Genomic DNA, 21450 nt, shown 5'->3' on the forward strand with positions numbered 1-21450 from the left:
GTTTTATCTTAATCTAAAACTAAAATTTGGATTCTCCTCACTTTTTGTTAAAGGAAATATATAATATAATCATACTGCTGCTACTTTTCATAGTTTTTCATTTTACATTTTTGGACATATTTGTTTGAACAGCATCTAATAGCCTCAAGCTTTAGGTAGCAGTTGACTCATTGGAGGGCTAGCTATCAACTTCTGATTGGAGCATCTCTTAGCCCTATATAGCCTACACACATTTTCAAGAAGCACACATAGTGTTGGTTTTCACCCATTAGTCTCTTAAGCTGACTGTCCTTTTAAAATATTCACCATTTGGGAGAACTCACGCTGTTAAGTTTGTGTTTCAGTCACAAAGAAGACGCTAGCAAGCAAGGCTAATTAGCCTCCACTCTTAAAATGGAAGTGAGTAAGCCTTGCTTGCTAACATGTTATTTCAACACCTAAGTCTCTTTTGTTAATCTTCTACATATTCAGTTTTGTGTTTGTCTCACATTATACACAGTTGGGAGGGGTGATAGGGGGTCTAGCAAGCATCAGTTAGCATGTAGGGAACGACCAGAGTTTCAAAAGTCACAGCAAAGTGTAGTCCTGTAACCTCAGCACTCTCCACGTTACCACATAATTCCAATAATGACATAGAGTAACGCGCAGAGTAACGCAAAGAGCCTCAGAGTATCACACAGAGTATCGCACGGAGTAACATATGGAGTAAGGTACAGAGTAACAAACAGATACTGGACCAGCTAAATAACAATATTGACATGGTCAGCTAAAAATTAACTAAAAATTCACACCCACACAAATGGGGGGCGCTGTCAATGCATAAAGACAAATACAATTTTTATTCCTTCTTTTTGGTAATCTGAAACACCAAGGAGATGTTTACTGATTTCTTGGCAAAAAAACAAAATTTAATTTCAAACATGAAATGTCTTGTATGACTTGTGCATCTTTATTTATTATGATAACAATTATTATAATGTTGTCATTGATGTTAAGAGACAGAGCCACATTCAGGACACAGTGTCTTGCTATGGTCTTCAAATCATGATGTTAACCGTCTTTAGGTGCTAATCCCTTTAGGATTCCATTAGTTATACATGTTGTTGGTTGTAAGGATTTTCTTTTTTTTTTTTTGCAACATGGAGGTGGTGTGTTGTTTCCTGAGCAGATGCTCCATTTAAAAGGCCAGAAAGTGTAATTGAAAAAATGGAAGCACGCTGAATTTATCTTGTCGTGGCTTATTCATCAGTGTGTTGTTTGCTGAAGCTATCAGTGACTCATGCACTGTATGCATGTTTGTTTTCTGCCTCAAGATACAATAGACAATGACCGTATAGAGAAGGAAGTAGGTTGTGTCAACAGATCATGACCTGGATTTAAAACCACAGCATCAAAGATTGCTGGCACAACGTCACATGCTGAGCCCCCTGACAACCAGAAAACCACTATGCTTTGTAGAGCTAAAGAAGCGAAGGAGAATTCATTTGATGATCAATTACAGGCGTAAAATCTCCATGTTGATTTTGGTAAATAATCTGTTGGAAGCCTTTGGATTTTGCATAACTCAAAATACGGATCTATTCTGCTAAAGGGAACCAGGAGAAGAGAGATGTAAAGAACTGAAAAAACATACATTTATTATAAAAAATATGCAGCATAGAGACTGACAACAATTTAAATTCAAGCTAGACAGACAAATCTTCCATCGTACAAAACTCTGACGCAATGCTACATATGGCCCTTCATTATTTTTTGAATAAGGAGCCTTTCTAGGGTCAGAATGTCTTTTCAGCAGGTCATTTTCTCCACCATATTACTCTGATCACCTGCTGTATTTCCCACTTAGGCTGCAACCCTGCAGCCCTCTGCTTGGCAGTGCCAAGGCTGCCATCTGTCCACACTGTAATCCTCCTTTCACTCTATCTACTGCTGTTGTCACCATCTGTGGTGCTCATCAGCAGGCCTGGAAAGCTGATTTCCTATGTTGTACATTGGCACTTCAACCAAAAACAGTAAAATCAATTCTTCATTCAGAATCTATTTTAGTATTGTGACTGATATGTAAAAAGATATATATTATTATGCTTTGTAGTGTGGGCACACTAGCTGCCATAAATAATCATGATTACTGCGGCAAATGCTCGCTGCCATACGGACAAGTCACTTTCTGATTTATTTTATTTTTTCTGTCCTCGATCAATCTACTAATGTCCCTGCAGGCCACCATACATTCTCTCTGACCGTGAGCCCATCAAATCAAATGGCCCTGTGTCCAGCCTGACTGACAAATCAGCTGGGTCGATTTATGGATGGATATTAGCTTGTTACAGGTATATCTGTATTGGCGTATGTGTTGGCCGATAAGTAACAACAAATGTCAGTACATAAATGCCAAATATATGTTGGAGGTCATTAAGAAACAGCATCTCCATTGTTGTTAAACTCTCTCTCAATATTGGCATCAGTCTCAAAAATCCAGTATAAAGTAAAGACGGCTCCAGTGATTTCATATGTAAGGCACACTGAGCTGTTGTTGAAAAAGTTCCGTCTCGCTCGTAGTTCATAAACACGTTTCATCTATGCGTTTGTGTTAGTTCATAGTTAGTTGTTAGGTAGTTGCCGAAAATTCTTTTGTCATTGGTACAATCAGCTTCATGTGCATATACCATAACCAATCCCTGGGCTTTGAGTGCTACCAACTAATTATCTCATTACACCAGGTACGAAGCAGAACATATTTCTCAACCATAAAGAGCGTCATCATAACGGGCATCTCTGTATCTTGTTAGGCTTATTTTGTCATCCTCGTTATAATGAGGTGCTTAATTGTAATAACGAGATTTTGGCACCTCTACACTGCTGTAATGTGGCAAGTCCCTTCATGAAGAATTAAATATTAAATAAATGTATTATTAATATATGTAAATATTGTCAAAAAAACCCAACAAAAAAAATGCTGATCTGACTGAAAGAGCAGCATTTTTCATCAGCTGTGTGTCTGCTACATCATGTTTTTTTCCCCTGCTCGCCAACTGCTGCTTTAGCTTCCTAATGACTGTACGTCATAATCATGAGGTGACGCCGTCGACATGTGCAGTTACTAAGCGAGCGGCTCTTCTTACTCATTCATTCATATCAATCGCTCTCATCAGCTATTCATTAAACACCTGCTCTCTTGTTCTGCCTCTTGTGCTGATGAAGCAATCACTGTTTAAATGTTCCCACCGCTGTGTGTGTGTGTGTGTGTGTGTACCGTTGTTTACACAGCTCTGTCATTACCGTGCTGATGCCTGATAATGAGCAACAGCCTCCAACACCTAGAAATTTGAATCCAATCGATCCAAATCACAGAAATGACCTTTTACTTCTTACAACTGGTCGGTGTAAACCTTGTGTCTGCAACAAGTAAAAAAAGTAAAATAAAACAACATAATTCAAGAGGTCAGGTCCATCAAGGAGTGTATGATCCTTAAAATTCATCAAATTGGACTGTGACCTTCTCATGTTTTGGATTTCCCATCATCCCCTTTTAAACCATTCTGTTTATCCAACATTTAAAGAAAAGTTTTCATGATGGTGTTGTTCTCGCTGTTCATTCACATCTTAAATATGCAGAACAACAATAAGTTGATCGACCATTTACTGTTTGACTAATTAATCAAATTCCAGACTTATAATCAATTTATGACTGTATTGTTTCATCAAGGGATGGAAGTATCAAACTTGCTTTTGTTTGAAAAAGGCGGCCATCATTTTCATTTGTGAACCTTTTTTTTCTCCTTTATAAATATACTGTATATATATCATTAATTTGACTACTTTGGAATATTTAGCAGCAGAATTTCCTTTTAGTTATATATTTAGACAGAATAAATGATCAGTTAATGAAAAAATATGCATAGATGAATTAATAATGAACATTAGCTGCAGCCTAAATGTGGTTTAATTTCTGGACCAGGATTCAGAAGCACAATCATGATGTAACTTTAGCTTTTGTATCACACATTTTCCTCTGCAGATCGATAGAAAGTCATGCAATATGTTTTGTGAAAATGGTTTAACAGAGCTCAAATGATATGCTCTGGATTCAAGCAGTGAACAGGTTAAAAACAAACTAACCATGACCTATGAGACTGTAAACCAACTGATCAGTACAGTCTCAGTAGTGCTGATAATGTCCCAGTGTTAGTGTGACTTTATTGTCTCATTCCTAGTAATTTGTTACTGACAAGCCTGAGCTTGTTCTTGCCAACAATAGATACAACTGTAGAAAGTTTCCTCATTTCAAAGATTTGCATAGTTATGAAACTGACATGCAAATAAATTGGCAAGCAACTTGTTTTCCATCAAACAAACTTTTTTTTTAGGGTGAAAAACAATACTAATGTTTTAAATCCCTTATTGTTATGGTAGTGTATTCAGTTATTCTGATTTCTAGTGTCACTACTGTGAAGGAAGGAAAATAAAGATTTCATATTTCTGAGTAAATACTGGTGGAATGTTGTTTCATAATTGTTTCCAGTGACATGGAAGAGGGCTGGGCACATTTCAGCTCCACGGTGTAATCCTTCATAGCATTACATCAGACAGCTGTGAAGCAAGCGTCGCTCTGAGATGACGTGTTTTAAGCTGCAGGCTGTGTGTCTGCGTTGGATCAGTGTCGTTAATCCACACAGAGAGAAAGAGAGGGAGGGAGAGGGGGAGGGAGAGAGTTGACCTTGGGCGAGGCAGCCTGGAAAACTGTGTTACATTCACTGTCAGTCATGAAGACGGGTAGATGACAGATGGCTAAATAAACAATAGAGTACACATGGTCACCTTTATTTTCAGGAATGCACTGAGGAAATAGCTTCACATTTGCATGCAAGTGTCCATGTGCCATCCAAAGAAAACTTGTTTTTTTTTCTGTTATAGAAAAGAAAATATTCTGCAGGCACCCTCAGGTGGAGCAACATCAAAATCACATCAAAACAAAATATTAATATCATGAAAAAAAAAAAAGTTTTGATTGTCTGTATAGAGTACTAGGTGTTATCAGTGAGGTGGAATCCAGGAGTCTGCATTTTAAACCATTATGCACATTTTTCTTTGCTCTGCCTAAAAGTGCCCGAGGAACATTTTCTTCTGAGCTTCAAGAGCACCATAAGGTTCCCTGGATTTACTCCATGTGAAAGTGATTGAGCACTTAGCCTCTGCAGTCTTCCAGTGTCCCTGTTACACTGGATAATCCACAGAGCATGCTGTGAACAGTTTTCAGAGGGACTACTAGCAATGAAAACTGCTATCATTGGGGTCTGTGGATTATCCAAAGTAAAGAGGACATTCCTTCTGGAAGTGTTGACATTAAAAAAAAAAAATTAAATGCAGTTTTTTGATTTGTCTCCATATTGCTGAGGTGGTGAAGCACATCAAACCAAAAGTATCTGCACAGCTGGAATATTGCCAGATACACGTGTCCTGTGTCCTGACCGTTTAATGCCGTTTCGATAACACGCTATTTTGTACTTTGTCTGTACACAATGCGATGTTAGGTCAGTATACCTTTTAATATGCAAGTCGTAGCCATTGGGAATCTTTGTTATGGTTACCTTTCCTACAACATGACAAAAATGCAGCGTTAGCAAGATGGTCGAAGATGATAGAACAACTGGTAGATTAATGGATTAGTAGATAGATAAATCTGCAACTATTTCGATAATCAAATAATCATTTCAGTCATATTCTAAGCTAAAATGCCAAAAAAAAAAATCTGTTTTCATCTTCTAAAATGTGATTATTTAATGTGTGTCTTTGTCATACATGATAGTAAACTGAATATCTTTTGGACTGTTGGTCGGACAAAACAAGACGTTTGAAAACATCACCTTTGATTCTGGGAAATTATAACGAGCATTTTCACAATTTTCTGACATTTTATTGACTGCACAATGAATCGAAAAAATAGCAGATTAATTAATAATGGAAAATATTTGTTAGTTGCAGTCATACTCTTTTTTTTCAGGAACACACTGTTCACATCCACTTAGTTACACATACTCACATCTGGAAGCTGCCCAGTACAATCACAGCCAAACCCAGTTTTATCAGCTGGACTCTACCATGGAGCAATTGGGAATTCAAGGCCTTACTCAAGGGCAACTCAGTGCTGCTCTTTCACTTATCCTGCCCAGATTTCTGTTGATGCTGTTTACAGCTACACAGCTCTAAGGTTACTTCAAAGCCTCATGTCAAGCTAAAAATATGGATAAACTTTTATCTCATAAATAATCTGGGTTTTAGGTTGGTTTACCCTCCATTATGTCTCTGTAAATATCTGTGTAGCGGGTCAATAGCCAGACACACAGTCACTTCAGAGCAGAAGATCTTTTAAAAGTTGTTTGCTTCCATTTTTGTCATCTTTATCCTATTTGAAATGTGATAGATAGCCAGCATCTTTGCGTCATGAGCTGTACCCGCCTCTTCGCTGTTGCTCAAATTAGAGGGTTGTGGGAAAAAAAAACAAAAAAACGGTTAGACACATTTTTATATGTGTCGTTCCCTTTTGGGATCGAGCTGGTTATATTTAGTTTGGGGTTTTGTCCACTGTGTAATAAAGTCCATGCTGCGTCTGGCCAAGAGATGATAAGCCTTTTTCAAGGGAGGTAATGTGCAGGCTCAGGGGCTTCCTCATCTCGGCCGATTCAGGTCCCGCTGAGCCCCTGAGAATACTGATCACTGCTGCGGATGCAAATTAGGGGAACTTTCTTCAAGGTCAAAAAAAGATTCATGCAGAGCAAATTAAGTCAGATGACTCCTCGCCCGTTGTGGCTTTTTAAATTGCACTGAGCCTGGCAGAAATGTGATACATCTTCTGGCGGGTAATGAGAACATTATTTAAAAAAAAAACAACAAAAAAAACATCTTTCATTATTTTTCTCTTCCTACACCTCCTGTGCTTAAGATTCAGCAAAGGGATATGAGACAGTGTCAATTATAATATGCATAGATGCCTAAAAAAGTGCTGAAAGCAGCCACATTATTCATAGAATGATTATTTCCCAAAACATATAAAACTGATCAGATCTCTTGCTCTTATATACCTTAAGTGGAAAAATGCAAATAATACAAGAAGTAACACAGCAGGAATATAATATCAGCTGTAGAGTCCACCACTTTACTTAATCACCCAGTGAACCGCGTCCTCGTTTAAAAAGTCAAAGCACATTGAGCATCGCAGGGATAACAACCTCACCCACTCCAATTACATATTGGCTTTTCTAATAATAAAATTAGGATTCATCATGTGAAAAGATTGAATTACATGTACAGTAATAAAAGAGAATATCGACTCATCAGTATAGAAGAAAAGAGCTTCATCATATTTCCATTTTGAATGTGAATGTGCTTCCTGTCATCATCATGTATTCTGCATTTTAATGTCAACAAATGTCTGACTGCTGTCTAATTGTTTGTTTATTGATTGGATGTTCAGTGTTAACAGATTGAAGTTGATCAACCTCCTAGTGTATTAAATTAAAATTCTTGTTATCATACTTTTGTAGTTATCATTCCTACCAGTCATGGTAACATTTTTTTTGGTTTTACGGCCTGCAACTTTACCGTTTTGGTTCACTGTTACTACTCTCATCCTCATTTCTGGCATCTGTTTTCAGCACAAATGTTCTGATAAACCTACTGTACACTACTTGCCCAGCACCAGAGGGCAGACACACAAACTCAGCGGCTAGCTGGTGAACCAGATTTGTACCTCAGAACTTTGTGGACACCAGAACAGAGCAAAAAGGAGAGTAGGCTAAATATTGTCAGGTTGCCAGAAACTCTACTCTAAAGGAATGCTAATATTGCTCTGCTAGATGTGTAACTAGGAAGCTCTTTGCTAACACATTAGCCTTGTCAACTTTATAGAACTATAATGTCACTATTATCCAACAAGAATCCCCTAATACTGGTTTAAACACCGATTTCACTGCTAAGATACATGGATTTCGAAAATCAAATGGGTTGTAAACAAACCCACCATAGTATCTAAACTAAATTTTTGTAATTGCTAACGCTCCCCTGCTGTCCATCATAGTTCAACGGTAGGTACAGTCTATCAAAGCTGAACCAGGGAATGGCTCTGCAAGACTTAGTGGACATTTACCATGGACCATTTAGTTAATAATATTAATGCTGACCTTTTGTTTTCACTTCTAATTAAGTCATTTAGGTAATATAGATAAAGTGGGTACAACCCAATTAACCTAATTAAATATTTTTATTGCCATCTGTCAGTGACAAATGAATTGGCAGAAACATATCTGGCACAGCTGTGTAGTTGCCTGAATATAAACCTCACATGCTAACACTACATATGGATATGTCTTGTTTCCAACATATACATTATAATTATGTAATATAGAATAGTAGAATAGAATAGTAATTGCTGTGCTGTCACTCACTCCCCTTTAAACTGGTTTGACATAAGATGATAGGAGTGCTGTGTTTAAAAATTGAAACAGCCCAGTTGCTGCTATTAATAGAAGCAGGGCTCCTGCTGGTGTGCAGCACTAACCAGATTAAATCATTATGCACTCACTTTCAGTGATCCTGACTATTGTAAATATGTTACATGTGTGGGTTGATTTTCTGTTTTCCGTTTGTTCCAGGTCCCATCAGCAGCATACTGGTTAACACATACGGCTGCAGACCCATTGTTATGATGGGGGGCTGCCTCTGTTCCACTGGCATGATCTTAGCTTCATTCTGCATCAACGTGATGCAGCTTTATATCTGCATAGGAGTTATTGGCGGTAAGTCCATCTAAAGCCACTTAAGTCCATTTTGAGTTAATGTGATTAGCCTCTACTTCTAAGTATCACGTTAAAAATAAAACTGTTGTAGCAGAAAGAGTGCTGGCTTTGTTTCAGCTTTTTTTCTTCAGTATGTTTTGGTTTTTGCCTTAATCTCATCATGCTATATTTTTAGCTTACAACTTACACATAATGGGGGTTAGCAAACAACAGCCTACCTCCATCAGAATAATCTGGTCCCCTGATGAAAGCTGAAATTTTCTGTCATTCCGCTTCATCAAATCTTTTAGGTTTATTTTGGAGATCTACTGTAGATATAATGTAACAATATAAACTCATAGCCCATTTAAATCCAATTCAATTACATGAATTTACCATCTAATAATCAATACTCACATGCAAAGCAAACCAATAACTCTGTCTTGTTGTGCACCATGACCAAGGCAATCGGCAGCTGTATGTGAATTTGCATTTCAGAAAGTTATTTGATTCAAGATTAATATTAAAAAATTGCTAAATTAAACTTTTATGATATTTCATCCCAAAAACTGAGTGCAAAAAGCCTTTTGGTAGTAACTTACTAAGTTCCAATTATTGTAATCTATATCAGTTACTTTGTAACATCAACATACAGTCACTTTTTATTTTTTCTTCTTTTTGTTCAATACTGTGATTGTAATGTGATTTCAAATGACATTGCTGCCTGTTTATAGGCAAGGTGTGATTTGCCATGGGGGATGGTGGGGATTTCCCCTCCTCTGGTCTGTATGTATGTCTGGTCTGGTCTGTATGTCCCTGCCTGCCCTGCTGAGTTATTTTTATCCCCGGTGGGGCCTAAAATATGTCCCCCTTATAGTGCACTGCTTCACCAGTAGACCATATAAAATAACTAAAATAAAAATAGTCTATTTAAAAAAATCTAAGTAAAGCGCTGCAATGTCAGAACAGTCTATAGTGCAAATAGGCCTGTGCGATATGACAATATAGCTATATTGTGTGATGAGAGAAAAATGTCTATCGTTTGACAACTGTTTATTCATTGGATTAAAATGTGCTATATCAGGATAGATGTCGTTATTGGGATATGAAATGACCTATATTGGGATATGAGATTTTGGTCATATCGCCCAGCCCTAAGAGCAAACAACAATAAAATCAGAAATGGACTTTCCCTGTCAGTGCTTGTGTGACAATACAGATGAAACTGCCCTAGGCTATGTGATGACACGGTAAATGGACCAGGGGTTGCCTCCTTCCCTGCTTGGAGATTTGTGGAGATGTGGGTAAAAGAGGGGCGACATGCTGTGGATGACCCCTCCACAGGAAAGAAAGCAGACTGTTTTCATAGTCTGACAAGTAGACATGTACTGTGGCCTATTTATTTTTATGATGACAGCATGTTGTGCTATTGCATGTTGTGATTATTTTCTGTTCAGTATTGAAGTTTGCTGCGTGCTGCGCATAGAGCTGAATTAAACAGTGACTTGCAAGAATGACATAAATGTATTGGCACATCTGGCCAAGTGGCACTATCCACAGTACTGAAAGGAGCATTGAGGAATTTAATTCTGGCATGTTAAAGCTGGGGTGCAGGACTTTTGTCTCCCCCTTCTGGCAGTGAGAGTAATTACAAAAACACTGTGCTTACTTCATAGGCTCTGCCGTAGTCTATGCCGTCGCTGTTGTTGCGGCTGTAAAACGGTGGAGAAATTGTTTTGAGCATCACACAACCCCTGCAAAATAACTTGTTTCCTTATCAGAATTTGATCCATTTGGTCTGAAAAATCTATAAGAGCTGCACAATTACATTATTTTATCCCCATTCAAGTTAACAGAGGGCTAACCGTAAGTTAGCCACTCGGATGGCAGAAGTCTCTGGTGTGCATGCTCTGCCCATAGAGCATGCGCAGTGTGCAATCATCCAGCCAGGTTGGGAACATTGCCACCGACACCAGATTAAAAACTTGGTGATAGGCTTAATCAGTATTCTGTGAACTCGTTTGGCAAGGGTTTGAATTTAATGGCATTCATTTATATGTAAAAGTTCTGCACTGCAGGTTTAAATAAGCATTTAAACTTTGGTTTTATTGTATATGATTACATCCTCTATGTGTCCGGATGAGGAAAGGACAAGGTATGAACTTGACATCACATTGCTTAGAGTGAAAATATTGTGCTACTTGATGAATTCAATTTTTGAAAAATGGATTAAAATATTCCTGCAAATGCAGTGGTCAAGTTCAAGTTTCTTAAATGTTTTATTAAAGTTCATAATTATTTTACAAATGTTACTGTAACAGCTGCAAGAAATAACCTAATAGTCTTCATATAGGCCCACTCTGGTTATTTTCATGAATAAGAATGTTTCAAAAACATCCCCCTTCTGATTTTTTTTTTCACGAATTGCACCCTGCTTATATATATTCTTATTTCATCTGTTGTCAACAAATTCCAAAAACCATCAGTTCCTCTGTGTTCTGTCCTGGTACCATTGAATACTAAGTAGTGCATCAAATGTGTTCGTGTAGCGCTGGTTATCAGGGTAAATGGCTGCATTTAGCACTTTTATTTAAAGTGCTTTACAATTCACGCATTCATTTGTTCACCCATTCATGCAGTCACACACTGATGGCAGCAAGCTACCATGCAAGGTGCTGGCCTGACCACAGCTAGGGAACTAAACAACAAACCTATAATTAATGGACAACTCGCCCTGCCTCCTGAGCCACAGCTGCCAGCCGCCAGATTATTATATTTCATGTTATCATACTAACATGACATTAGAATTACCATGACTGTTACAAGACTAATCTACCTCTGTATCTTTCCCCATAGGACTTGGATTAGCCTTCAACCTGCAGCCAGCACTGACTATGATAGGCAGATACTTCAATAAGAAGCGTCCCATTGCTAACGGGCTAGCGATGGCAGGCAGTCCAGTGTTCCTCAGCACCCTTGCTCCTCTCAACCAGTACCTCTTCAACCACTTTGGCTGGAGAGGGAGCTTCTTCATCCTGGGTGGCCTGCTGCTGAACTGCTGTGTGGCTGGTTCTCTCATGAGGCCTCTGGGACCTCCACCTGGCAAGGTCAAGAAGGACGAAGAGATAGCTGCCATTGCTACCACAACGAAAGAGAAGCACACTGCCTGGCAAATGGTCAACAAGTACCTGGATCTGACGCTCTTCAAGCATCGCGGCTTTCTCATCTACCTATTTGGCAACGTCATCATGTTCGTGGGCTTCTTTGCACCTATTGTTTTCCTTGCAGCCTACGCCAAGGACATGGGTGTGGATGAGTACTCGGCTGCCTTCCTGCTCTCAATCCTGGCTTTTGTCGACATGTTTGCTAGGCCCTCAATGGGGTTACTGGCCAACACACCCTGGATCCGACCCAGGATCCAGTACTTCTTCAGCTTTGCTGTGCTGTACAATGGGGTATGCCACATCCTCTGCCCGCTGGTGGAAAGTTACACTGGTCTGGTGGTGTATGCTATCTTCTTTGGCTTTGCCTTTGGCATGGTCAGCTCAGTGCTGTTTGAAACACTAATGGACCTCGTTGGGCCTCAGAGGTTCTCCAGTGCTGTGGGACTCACCACAATTGTGGAGTGCTGTCCGGTCCTCATTGGTCCACCACTAGCAGGTACTGTATGTCTGTCGGTCTGAGAGCATATTTTATTCACTTACAATTACATTTTTTAGGTAACAAGGCCAGTTAAGGCCAGTCAGCTAGCTTGCTAACTGTCAGTTGAAACACTAGACCTGCTTATAAGTGTGATTGATAACTATCAATTTGCAAGCTTGCTAATGGGACAATAAGTTCACACAGTGTATCCAAGAGACGTATTGTACCGTTGACTCATTGTCTCATAACCGTAATCATAATAATGTCTGCAAATCATGCCTTGTTTGCAGAACAGTTTGTACTCTGACAGAGGATGGATAAATAAAGGTCGGTGGTGCAACACAGCTAATAAGCTATGATAGCTTCTTCTTTTGTTGACTCTCCATATTTCCATTTCCTCAAAGGTCAGCATTGTCAAGAAAATGGGTCTAAGTTAATAAAAATTGACCTTAATGTGAAAGATTTGCATGGATTTACTTCGCTCCCACTTGCAAATTCCCTGATCTTCTTGATTCCATTCAAATTAACTGATTTGCCACAAAATATTTTGTTTGCAGGTGTGACCAGGCTTTTACTTAAACTTAAGCCTCCCAAGCTAATAATTTATGACAAACACAACACTGTAAACCCCATTAAAAGCATATTTAGATATGTTTTCTGTAAAACATATCTCAGTTCTACTTGGAAATACTTTAACATTTTAACGTTTTGTACCTGCAAATTTATAAAATCTTTATGTGCTTTCTTGCAGGGAAACTGGTCGATGTCACGAAGAGCTACAAGAACATGTATTTTTGCTGTGGAGCTATAGTGATTGTGGCTAGTATTTGGCTCTTCATTGGAAACTTCATTAACTACAGACTCTTGGACCGTGAGCGCAAGCGTGCAGAGATGTACAAACGGACTGAGACGGAAGATCCAGACCAAGTCCAGGATAAGAAAGAGGCTGATGGGGAGGCCCAGGCCTCCGAGGAACTGGTTGACAAAAGTCAGAGAGAGGAGGAACCTATGCAGCGGGAAACCAACATCTAAATCCTGCCAACAGCTAACCGCCACCTCTAATGCAGCCTCCCTACGTCCTCAACTATGATCAAACTGAGCTCCAAGCCAAGAGTTGCCTCTCTGTGTTCCACCAGGCTCTATTCTGGGTCCTTTGCACTTCTCTAAAACTAACTGCCAAAGCAACAACTGTGTTGTAGGAGGCTTTGAGGCATAATATCTGTTTGCCGAGGAGCATCAGCGGTGACTCAACAGATACATTAACCAGAGAGAAATGTGTAAGATATTGTATGCATGTGAAGAGGCTAAAAGTCAGAAAATGTTTGTGGAAAACAGTGTACTGCTAACTGTATTTTCTTTCTTGCCACGTTCACCTCATATCGGATTTATTGTAAATACAGGCCTTCAACTGGAGTACAAATACCTTCATGGCAGTTACAAGTAGGATGTGGGATTAGTGTTTCTGTAGAAACTGCAGAATTGGAAAAGCAAACGTAGCAACAAATCCACCAATGCTGACACATTATTAGAGAATTAGTTGAATTCACAGTCAGACAATCAACTCTGCTCAAGAAAAGTATTATACGCTAAAGTCTGTTTATAGTTTGATTTTAGTAATTTTAGTAATCTGTTCCAACAAGTAAAATGCATGAATATTCCAAGTTGTATCAACAAGCGCTATTCTGTTGTTACTCCTGTGTCTTCCGATATGATGTGAATGCGGCATCAGTGTGTTGCCACTTTTCCTACAGCACCAGCAAACTGAACCCACATGTTCAAAATTAGATCTGTCTTCTTCACAACACACTGAAGTTTTGGTTGATGAGGAAAGGTTAATTTATTAACATGAAGCAATGACAGTATTTCTTGGTGGTTGGAAAGCCCTTTCTGTGACTGAAAGGTCAGTGGTTTGATTCTAATGTCAGCCAGTGTCCAGTCCTGGTGACATCTTGAGCAACACTGATCCCTAACTGTGCATTCACACAACAAGTAACCAAGTAACCTGGTGTACATGTTGCATTTTTGGCAGATTGTGGGCAGGTAGAGGCTCTGATTGTATCTACTGAACAGTCAGATCAGACAATTGGAGGCACTCATTTTTTAGTATAGAAAATGAACTGATAAAATGATTTCAGAAATGATGATTGGCCTTAATGATTGATATACCTATTATCTAAGCATCAATGTTGACAATGTCTGTTCCAGTAATTTTTCAAATCAAAGTTGTGGAGATGTGGGAAGCTTTGAAAGGCTGGAATCAATTGCTCCCATTGTAGGCTGATGTTCATGATATCAATCAGTAGTGAACAAAAGAGGAGCTGAAATCTGACTTAATGTTGGCAGCCGTTGAGCCTAAAAAGTTTGGCTGAGTTTCCCTGGTTGCTCAGCTCTGTAGGAAGAAAAAACTTCTGATGACTTGTTGATTGTGTTGCTCGCCGTGTGAATGCAGCGTTAGCAACCCAGTGCTCTGGAAATGGTTGATCCATCTGGTGATATGTGTCAAGCAAGAACGCAAAATCCTAATTGCGTTGTGTTTCATATAGCAATTGGGTGCCCAGAAATTCCCGCCTCCATCAATAAAGAACAGGTGTGTTCACAGCTGGTGATGCTGGCGCCTGAGTATTATGCTGCCCGCCTGAGCACTGTAACATTGTGTAGTAAGACCTGCACAAATGTCCCACTTTAATACTTTCGATCAAGTCATAAAATGCTTCCTATAAGTCGTCTATTCTTCCATATTGCACTCATGTATGCTGCACTAAAACAAAAAATGGCCATACTTCACCCCAAACATCTTTATAAACCTGCTGCAATCAATGAATTTGATTATGGCTGAATGTAATTTCCTCTGTGGGCCTTAATAAGGTATTAATGACCAAAAACCATCTACATAATAGTGGTTTTTCTACACATAATGCCCATGAGCAATATACTCATATTTTAATGCAGATATACAGGGACATGTTTTTTTTTGTGTTCAGTGTAGCAGTCTATTCTGTACATTGCCTTAAATGTAATGGATGAATGCGGGGTAGATGTACAACGAATACTTAATAGTATTACCGAAGCTGATAAACCTTTGTATAAAATGTGACCCACTTTTTTGCTGTGATTGACTTTAAAAAGTCTCTGTGTAATCTGCATTTTGGGCTCTGTTTGTGTCCTGTATTGAAATGTATGTTATTGCTATGAGTTTAAGTAATCATGTTCTGTGTAGTCCCTTCATTAACTAATTCACTAACAAACAACGTCCATGCCAGTATCTTAAAACAGCCGAAGGAATATTAATGATACTACTAAATAATGCTATTTTGAATTGTATTGTGTGCACTCAAATTTATTGGATGAACATATCATGTAACAATTTAACTGTTTGTTGCTATAAATGTCACTATTACTTGTTCAATATCCTATCCATTCCATGTGATAATTTGTTAAATTTTATCCTGTCGTGCTATTGATCAGTTTTCATCTCGAAACCTGCAGCTTTGGCCTAAAGCCCAAAAGCTGACCAAATGGTGTCCTGACTCAGATGTCCTAACAAAGCCAAACACATTTCAATACCAAATTTAATTTTTCAAAGCAATCCTGAACAAAAAAAAGCAATGTTATTGTCCTTTTTTTTCCTGCTTTGAATAGTTGAATGTGTATTCGGAATCATGAAAATAGATGTCCAGCTGTGTGACAGTGGCTCTCAACCATGTCCCACTTTCACCCAAGGCTCATTACAACCACACAGCACGTTACTGTGAAATGTTCTCTGGTTTCTGGTGAAATCAGAGAAATAAACTGCTGTTTTATTTGGTTGGGAGAATCTGTGAGAACTTTGAGTATTGGTGGAACTTTGTTGAGAGCAGCTGCTATACAGTTGACTGTAAATAAGATTATTTTGAAAGATTTATGCACTATTCTGCTTGTAGTTTTACAAAGCTCTTAACTTCTTCTGATCTTGCTTTTGGTCTGCCCCAACAACATGAGGACAAACCCAGTTTGTCATTATTTTATTAGAAATCGTGTGTTGAAGTTAACTCTGCTTAGAGTTCATCTGTTAGCTCATATCTTCAGACTTAGTTCACCAGCATTTCATGCCAATACTAGACAGTATTTTTATATTGCCATGTCCACACCTTCCTTATAGCTTTAGTTGAATGACCTTAGATTCTTTTTGAATGTTATCCCGCTTGCACTTGATGAGTGGAAAGAGGGACTACTTTCGTTCACTGAAATCAGATGTCACTATGCTCACTGTGCATGATGATTCTCGATGAGGGAAACAGAGTGCTGCACAGTCACTTTCTACCACATAACACTGCCCCCTGCTGGTTTCAAACCATTTAGACCAGAAGGTAAAGAAGCTTCCCCTTTCAACAGGAGAACAATAGTTTTCATTATTTATTATTTTTGTATATTCAAACAAGATTGCAATTTTTTTCTTTTGTTTTTTGCCATTTATAAATGACTGATGCAGTTTCAGGTGTTATCAATGCTGTTCTCTTTTTTCAGTGGGGGGTTTGTCTCAGGATAAATAAACATTATCTATATTTATATATTATAGTATACAAATAGAAATATACAACTAAAGGAATACCCTTGAGACTTGTTGGATTTAGATGTCCCTAACATCAGCCTCCTACTAATCTGCTAATAGGGAAGCTCCCGCTGATGGTGGCTCTCTGCTTTCTATTAGTCAATTGTTCAGGTTCAAAGAATGTTGCATCTGTGTCCAAGTCAAGACATCAAAATTTCACACTGTTCTCTTATAAACTTTCACTATGCTGTACTGCAAAACAATGAAATATTTGTTCATAATGAAGCCAGACATTTCTGTGTATTTTGGTTCAAAATGTGTATTCTAAGAACAAAGCGAAATGAGTTATAACTAATCCAAATAGAGATAATTGAGAGTGGATTTGACTTGCACCAATAGCCTTATCAATGATATCGCTTAGCATCTGCTATATTTTGTGTTTCTTTTTTATGTGTGTAACTTTAGAAACAGAATGGGGGATTTATTTTTAAATTTGCTGAAGACCAAATTTAGCAGTGAAGTTTAATTTAAACGAATATTAAATACTCCCCCCCTCTTGTATTTTTTCTGTAAGTGCACATATCTGTTATTTTAAAAAGGAAATGTTAAAATGTTCACTTTAGGATTAGGGCTGGCTGAAAATTGTTTTATTATCTACTTTGTAGCTTGATTTTTCTTTTTCCCCTGATGTGTGGGATCGATATGCAGAATGTAATGTAACTGGAAGAGATGCATGTCTGTTTTTAAGGTTTTCCTGAAAAGCACTTAGCAGCTGACATTCTGAGCTTCTGACTGTGTTTAAATGATAGAGATGACAGCTGATTGGAGATTTAATCATGAGGCAGAAATTATCTGACTGGTTGACTTAAACCTTAAAGGTCAGAGCCAAAATCACATTTTACTGGAGTGAAACTCAGTGGAAAAAATGTGGTGTGAGAATAATTTACTATTATTTATATAACTTCCCTCTCTTTATTTTGAATTTTAGGTTTTTCACATACAGAACTCCATTTTGAAAAACATGATTTTTAAATAAGCAAATGCAAATCTCTGCCCACAGAGCCAGTGACATAATTTCTGCCTATAAAGTGTTCCAATCTTGCAACTTCTTGAACAAGCTTTCATTTTTTTCCTCACTGATGTGATGACACAATCAGCATGTGTTGGTGTTGAGAGTGGTTTGCTACTGGAAGGCTGCAGGACTGTCAATAACATCTCTAGCTGTTAAGCTAACTGTGCCTTATTGTGCTATGATGACCATTAGAAACAGCTTGTTGTGAACATGGTATTGTGTTGTTCAAATCATGATATTTAAGTTCCATTTCTGATTTTGCCCCTACTGTCTGTGTGCCTGCAAATCACTGCAGTGTTTCATTCATCAATAAAAAAGCTGTAAGAATGTATAGCACCAAATCTAGTCTAAATATCTACAAATTGTTCAGTCTTTGACAATATTTACTGTATATTGTGTGTACAGGGCTTTGTACACATAGTCACGGATGCAAAATTTTCTGCATATGAACACACTTGAGGACAGTGGTGTTCACATGTTTGGATCTCAGTACTGCAGTGTGTTTCAGCAGTGAACTCAGTCCAGTATGTCCTTCCAGTAGCAGACGCTCTGTGTGCTTTCTCATCACAGCAACTTTACATTAAACAGTTTTTCAGCGTCAGTCTTTCCACTACCTCTGCGGCCATCATGTCAGAGTGAGGAAAAATACCACACGGGTATAAAAAAAAATCTGATTTATGTTTTTGTAATTCTAATAGAATTATATAACCTATCACAGTAGCTCAATAAAGTATATATCCAAACAAGCCTTTGGAATGTGTCTCTGTTTGTAATTATAAAGTATGACTTGTATGTTTAAAGTTTTATCTTCTAACCAAGCGGATATTTTGTGCTGCTGGTCAGTAGATTATAATGTGACTTAATCATCAGATTTCATCAGAGCTGTACTGAAAGGCAGGCTAATATTAGTGATTAGTATAAGAATAAGAGGAAAATTAAATGAGCAAACAATTAAAAAACAAACAAACATGTAATGTGAGTTTTCTCTACTTTTTAGGAGAAACTGCCATCATATTGATTGCATGGATCAGCAATTCCTAATTAATTTACTTTTACCCAATTGCCTGTTAGCTGCTATAAATCCTGCTTACATATTAGCTTAGACACAATAAGAGGGTGGCAATGTCGTCTCACAGCCAGAGGGTTCTGGGTTTGAACCCACCAGCCGGCCGGGGACCTTCTACCCATGCCTGCGTGGGTTCTCTCTGGGTGCTCCGGCTTCCTCCCACAGACCGAAAACATGCAGGTTGGGTTAATTGGTGACTCTTAATTGCCTGTAGGTGTGAATGTGAGTGGTCTCTATGCTATATATTAGCCCTGTGATTGACTGGCGACCTGTTCAGGGTGTATCCCACCTCAGCTGAGATTGGCTCCAGCTCCCCTGTGACCCTACAGAGGATAAGCAGCAAAGAAAATGGATGGATGGATGGACAATCTGAAGAATGTTTTGATACAACCACAGGGGGTTGCCAAATTTAGACATTTTCAAAGTCTACATGTTGTGGCTCTAATGTTAAAAATCCCAGAGAGGGTCTTTATAGCCACACAGAAAACAGGCCAGAGAGCTAGATCCAATATATATACAAGGAAATAATTAGTAGGTATTGCACTATATACAATAACACACTCTAGACTATTATGCACCAAATCAGTCACACGCACAATATGTGGCAAGATAGTTTCAACACCACAAAATACTAATTGTAGTGGCTGATCTGCCCATCAAATGCAAAGTCTTGCAAGTCTCTCAGAAATCCTGCTGATAGGCAAAAAAACAAACCACCTGGTGGAGGTAATAATCCTTCAGTAAGCCTGCACAATGAATAATATCTGTGTGTGTGTTTCCAGTAACAGTCAGCAAACATGATCACCTGGATGCCACGAGAAGCTATCATTAGACTCAAAGTGCAACACCTCCTGCTCTCTTCCTGCACCAAACCCACTACTAATCAAGCCTGTCAGTAATTCTGCCTGGCGACCAATCCTAACCTCCATCACTGCATTTTAAAGATGCAAACCAGGCACCCACCATCACCCCTCCCTGTCTCATTAGTATGCAATGCTTTGGCAAGCCTGCGCATGCTGATGATGGCTGGAGACCCTCAGGCAGAGTTTCAGGCTAGATTTTAATGGGGCGGTAAGGGTCAACAGGAGAGGAGAGAACAATAAGCCTCTCCAGTTTCCTGTGATAGGCGTTTCAGCAGGACCGGGCACCTCAGGGGGGGACCTGTTGGGGTTTGAATGCAGAAATTGACCTTCAAAACAGTGTCAAACTCTATTCCCTGCAAGGCTGCAGAGTTTCAGGTCGGCTGCCTTTGAGTCCTGGCGGTTGGCAATTAGCTGTCACACTGGCATACAGGTCAACCACACTAACTATGTTGTGATAATTGGTTAAATACTGAAGGGATGTAGGCGGCCCAGTAGAGATGTTGCCATTCTTTTGATGTTTTGTTGGGCTAATAATTGCCTTGTCTACCTGTTTCCGATAGCTTTTTGGTTTGCATACTTTGCTTTTTTTTCTTTTAAATGGTTACATGGTCACCAAATAAATCCTTACCTTTCCTTTAAGGTTAACTTGGCTTGTGTTGCAAAACTTGAACTAATTAAGATTCAAGAAATAAAGCTTTTCTGCAGCCTGTTTCTTTGCATCTGTATCTCACTGAGGGGCTTCCGTCATATCAAAGGTTGATGACTCTGACTAAGTGAACTCCTGCATATACAAAGCTTTATTATGTGCTAGTATCTCAAACTATAACAGAGGGAAACCTGGCAGAAAACTGCTCTCCAAGCATCAGTTTAAAACCCTGTTATCGTGCTGCACACAGTAACTGTGCGAACGAAACCGATAAATGGTGGCCCTGAGGCGTTCTGACCCAAACTGGACCTCAAACCGACATGCCCAAAAGCTACAAGCTGCTCTGGTGTCTCAACAAGACACACATTAACCTTTCCTCCGTTATTTTTCTGTAGAGATCTCCCACTTTGAAGTGCTTCCATTTAACCTTCATTTAACTTTTGTGTCATGCACTCCCCGGCGCCCCATTTTGACAGCGGAAGCCTTTAGAAGTCAGAAAAGGCCTACGGCTATAGATGGCATATCAGCACATCTGTCTGCTCCATCGCCAGGTTATAGAGGGAAGAACTGGCTGTTCGTTCTTCTGCGAGTGTTCTGCCACTGACTGACTGGATCTCGCTGCAGATCAGTGTCAGGAAGACGCTTTCAAAAGGCATAATCCTGATCTTAAAGGGACAAAGAGTCTGATTTTTACTGGTAATAACACCAGTACTTATAAAGCAACCAACCCAGCAAAATGTCATTGAAAAATCTGAGCTATTCAGTACGTGTCTATTTTGGCATGATGATTAAAGTTGATTAAAGCTGAAGTTGTGTTTTTGTTCAACTAATGATTGTGAGATCAATATCCACTTTCCTATTG

The 21450-nt window shown here is 38.9% G+C and overlaps 1 protein-coding gene across 2 annotated transcripts in view; it reads left to right on the forward strand.

Annotated features, from left to right (window-relative positions):
* Nucleotides 1–18759, forward strand: part of LOC122974954 (monocarboxylate transporter 2-like) — a 29831-nt gene extending 11072 nt beyond the window's left edge. For both annotated transcript variants that reach the window (XM_044343052.1, XM_044343053.1), the window contains exons 3-5: nt 8649–8792; nt 11628–12431; nt 13165–18759. In XM_044343052.1, the coding sequence (XP_044198987.1) occupies nt 8649–8792; nt 11628–12431; nt 13165–13445 (1229 nt within the window). In that variant the 3' untranslated portion in view covers nt 13446–18759. The remainder of the gene's footprint in view (nt 1–8648; nt 8793–11627; nt 12432–13164) is intronic.
* Nucleotides 18760–21450: the final 2691 nt, after the last annotated feature.

The sequence above is a fragment of the Thunnus albacares genome, chromosome 23 (assembly GCF_914725855.1).
Source record: "Thunnus albacares chromosome 23, fThuAlb1.1, whole genome shotgun sequence".
In the NCBI taxonomy this organism is placed as follows: Eukaryota; Metazoa; Chordata; class Actinopteri; order Scombriformes; family Scombridae; genus Thunnus; species Thunnus albacares.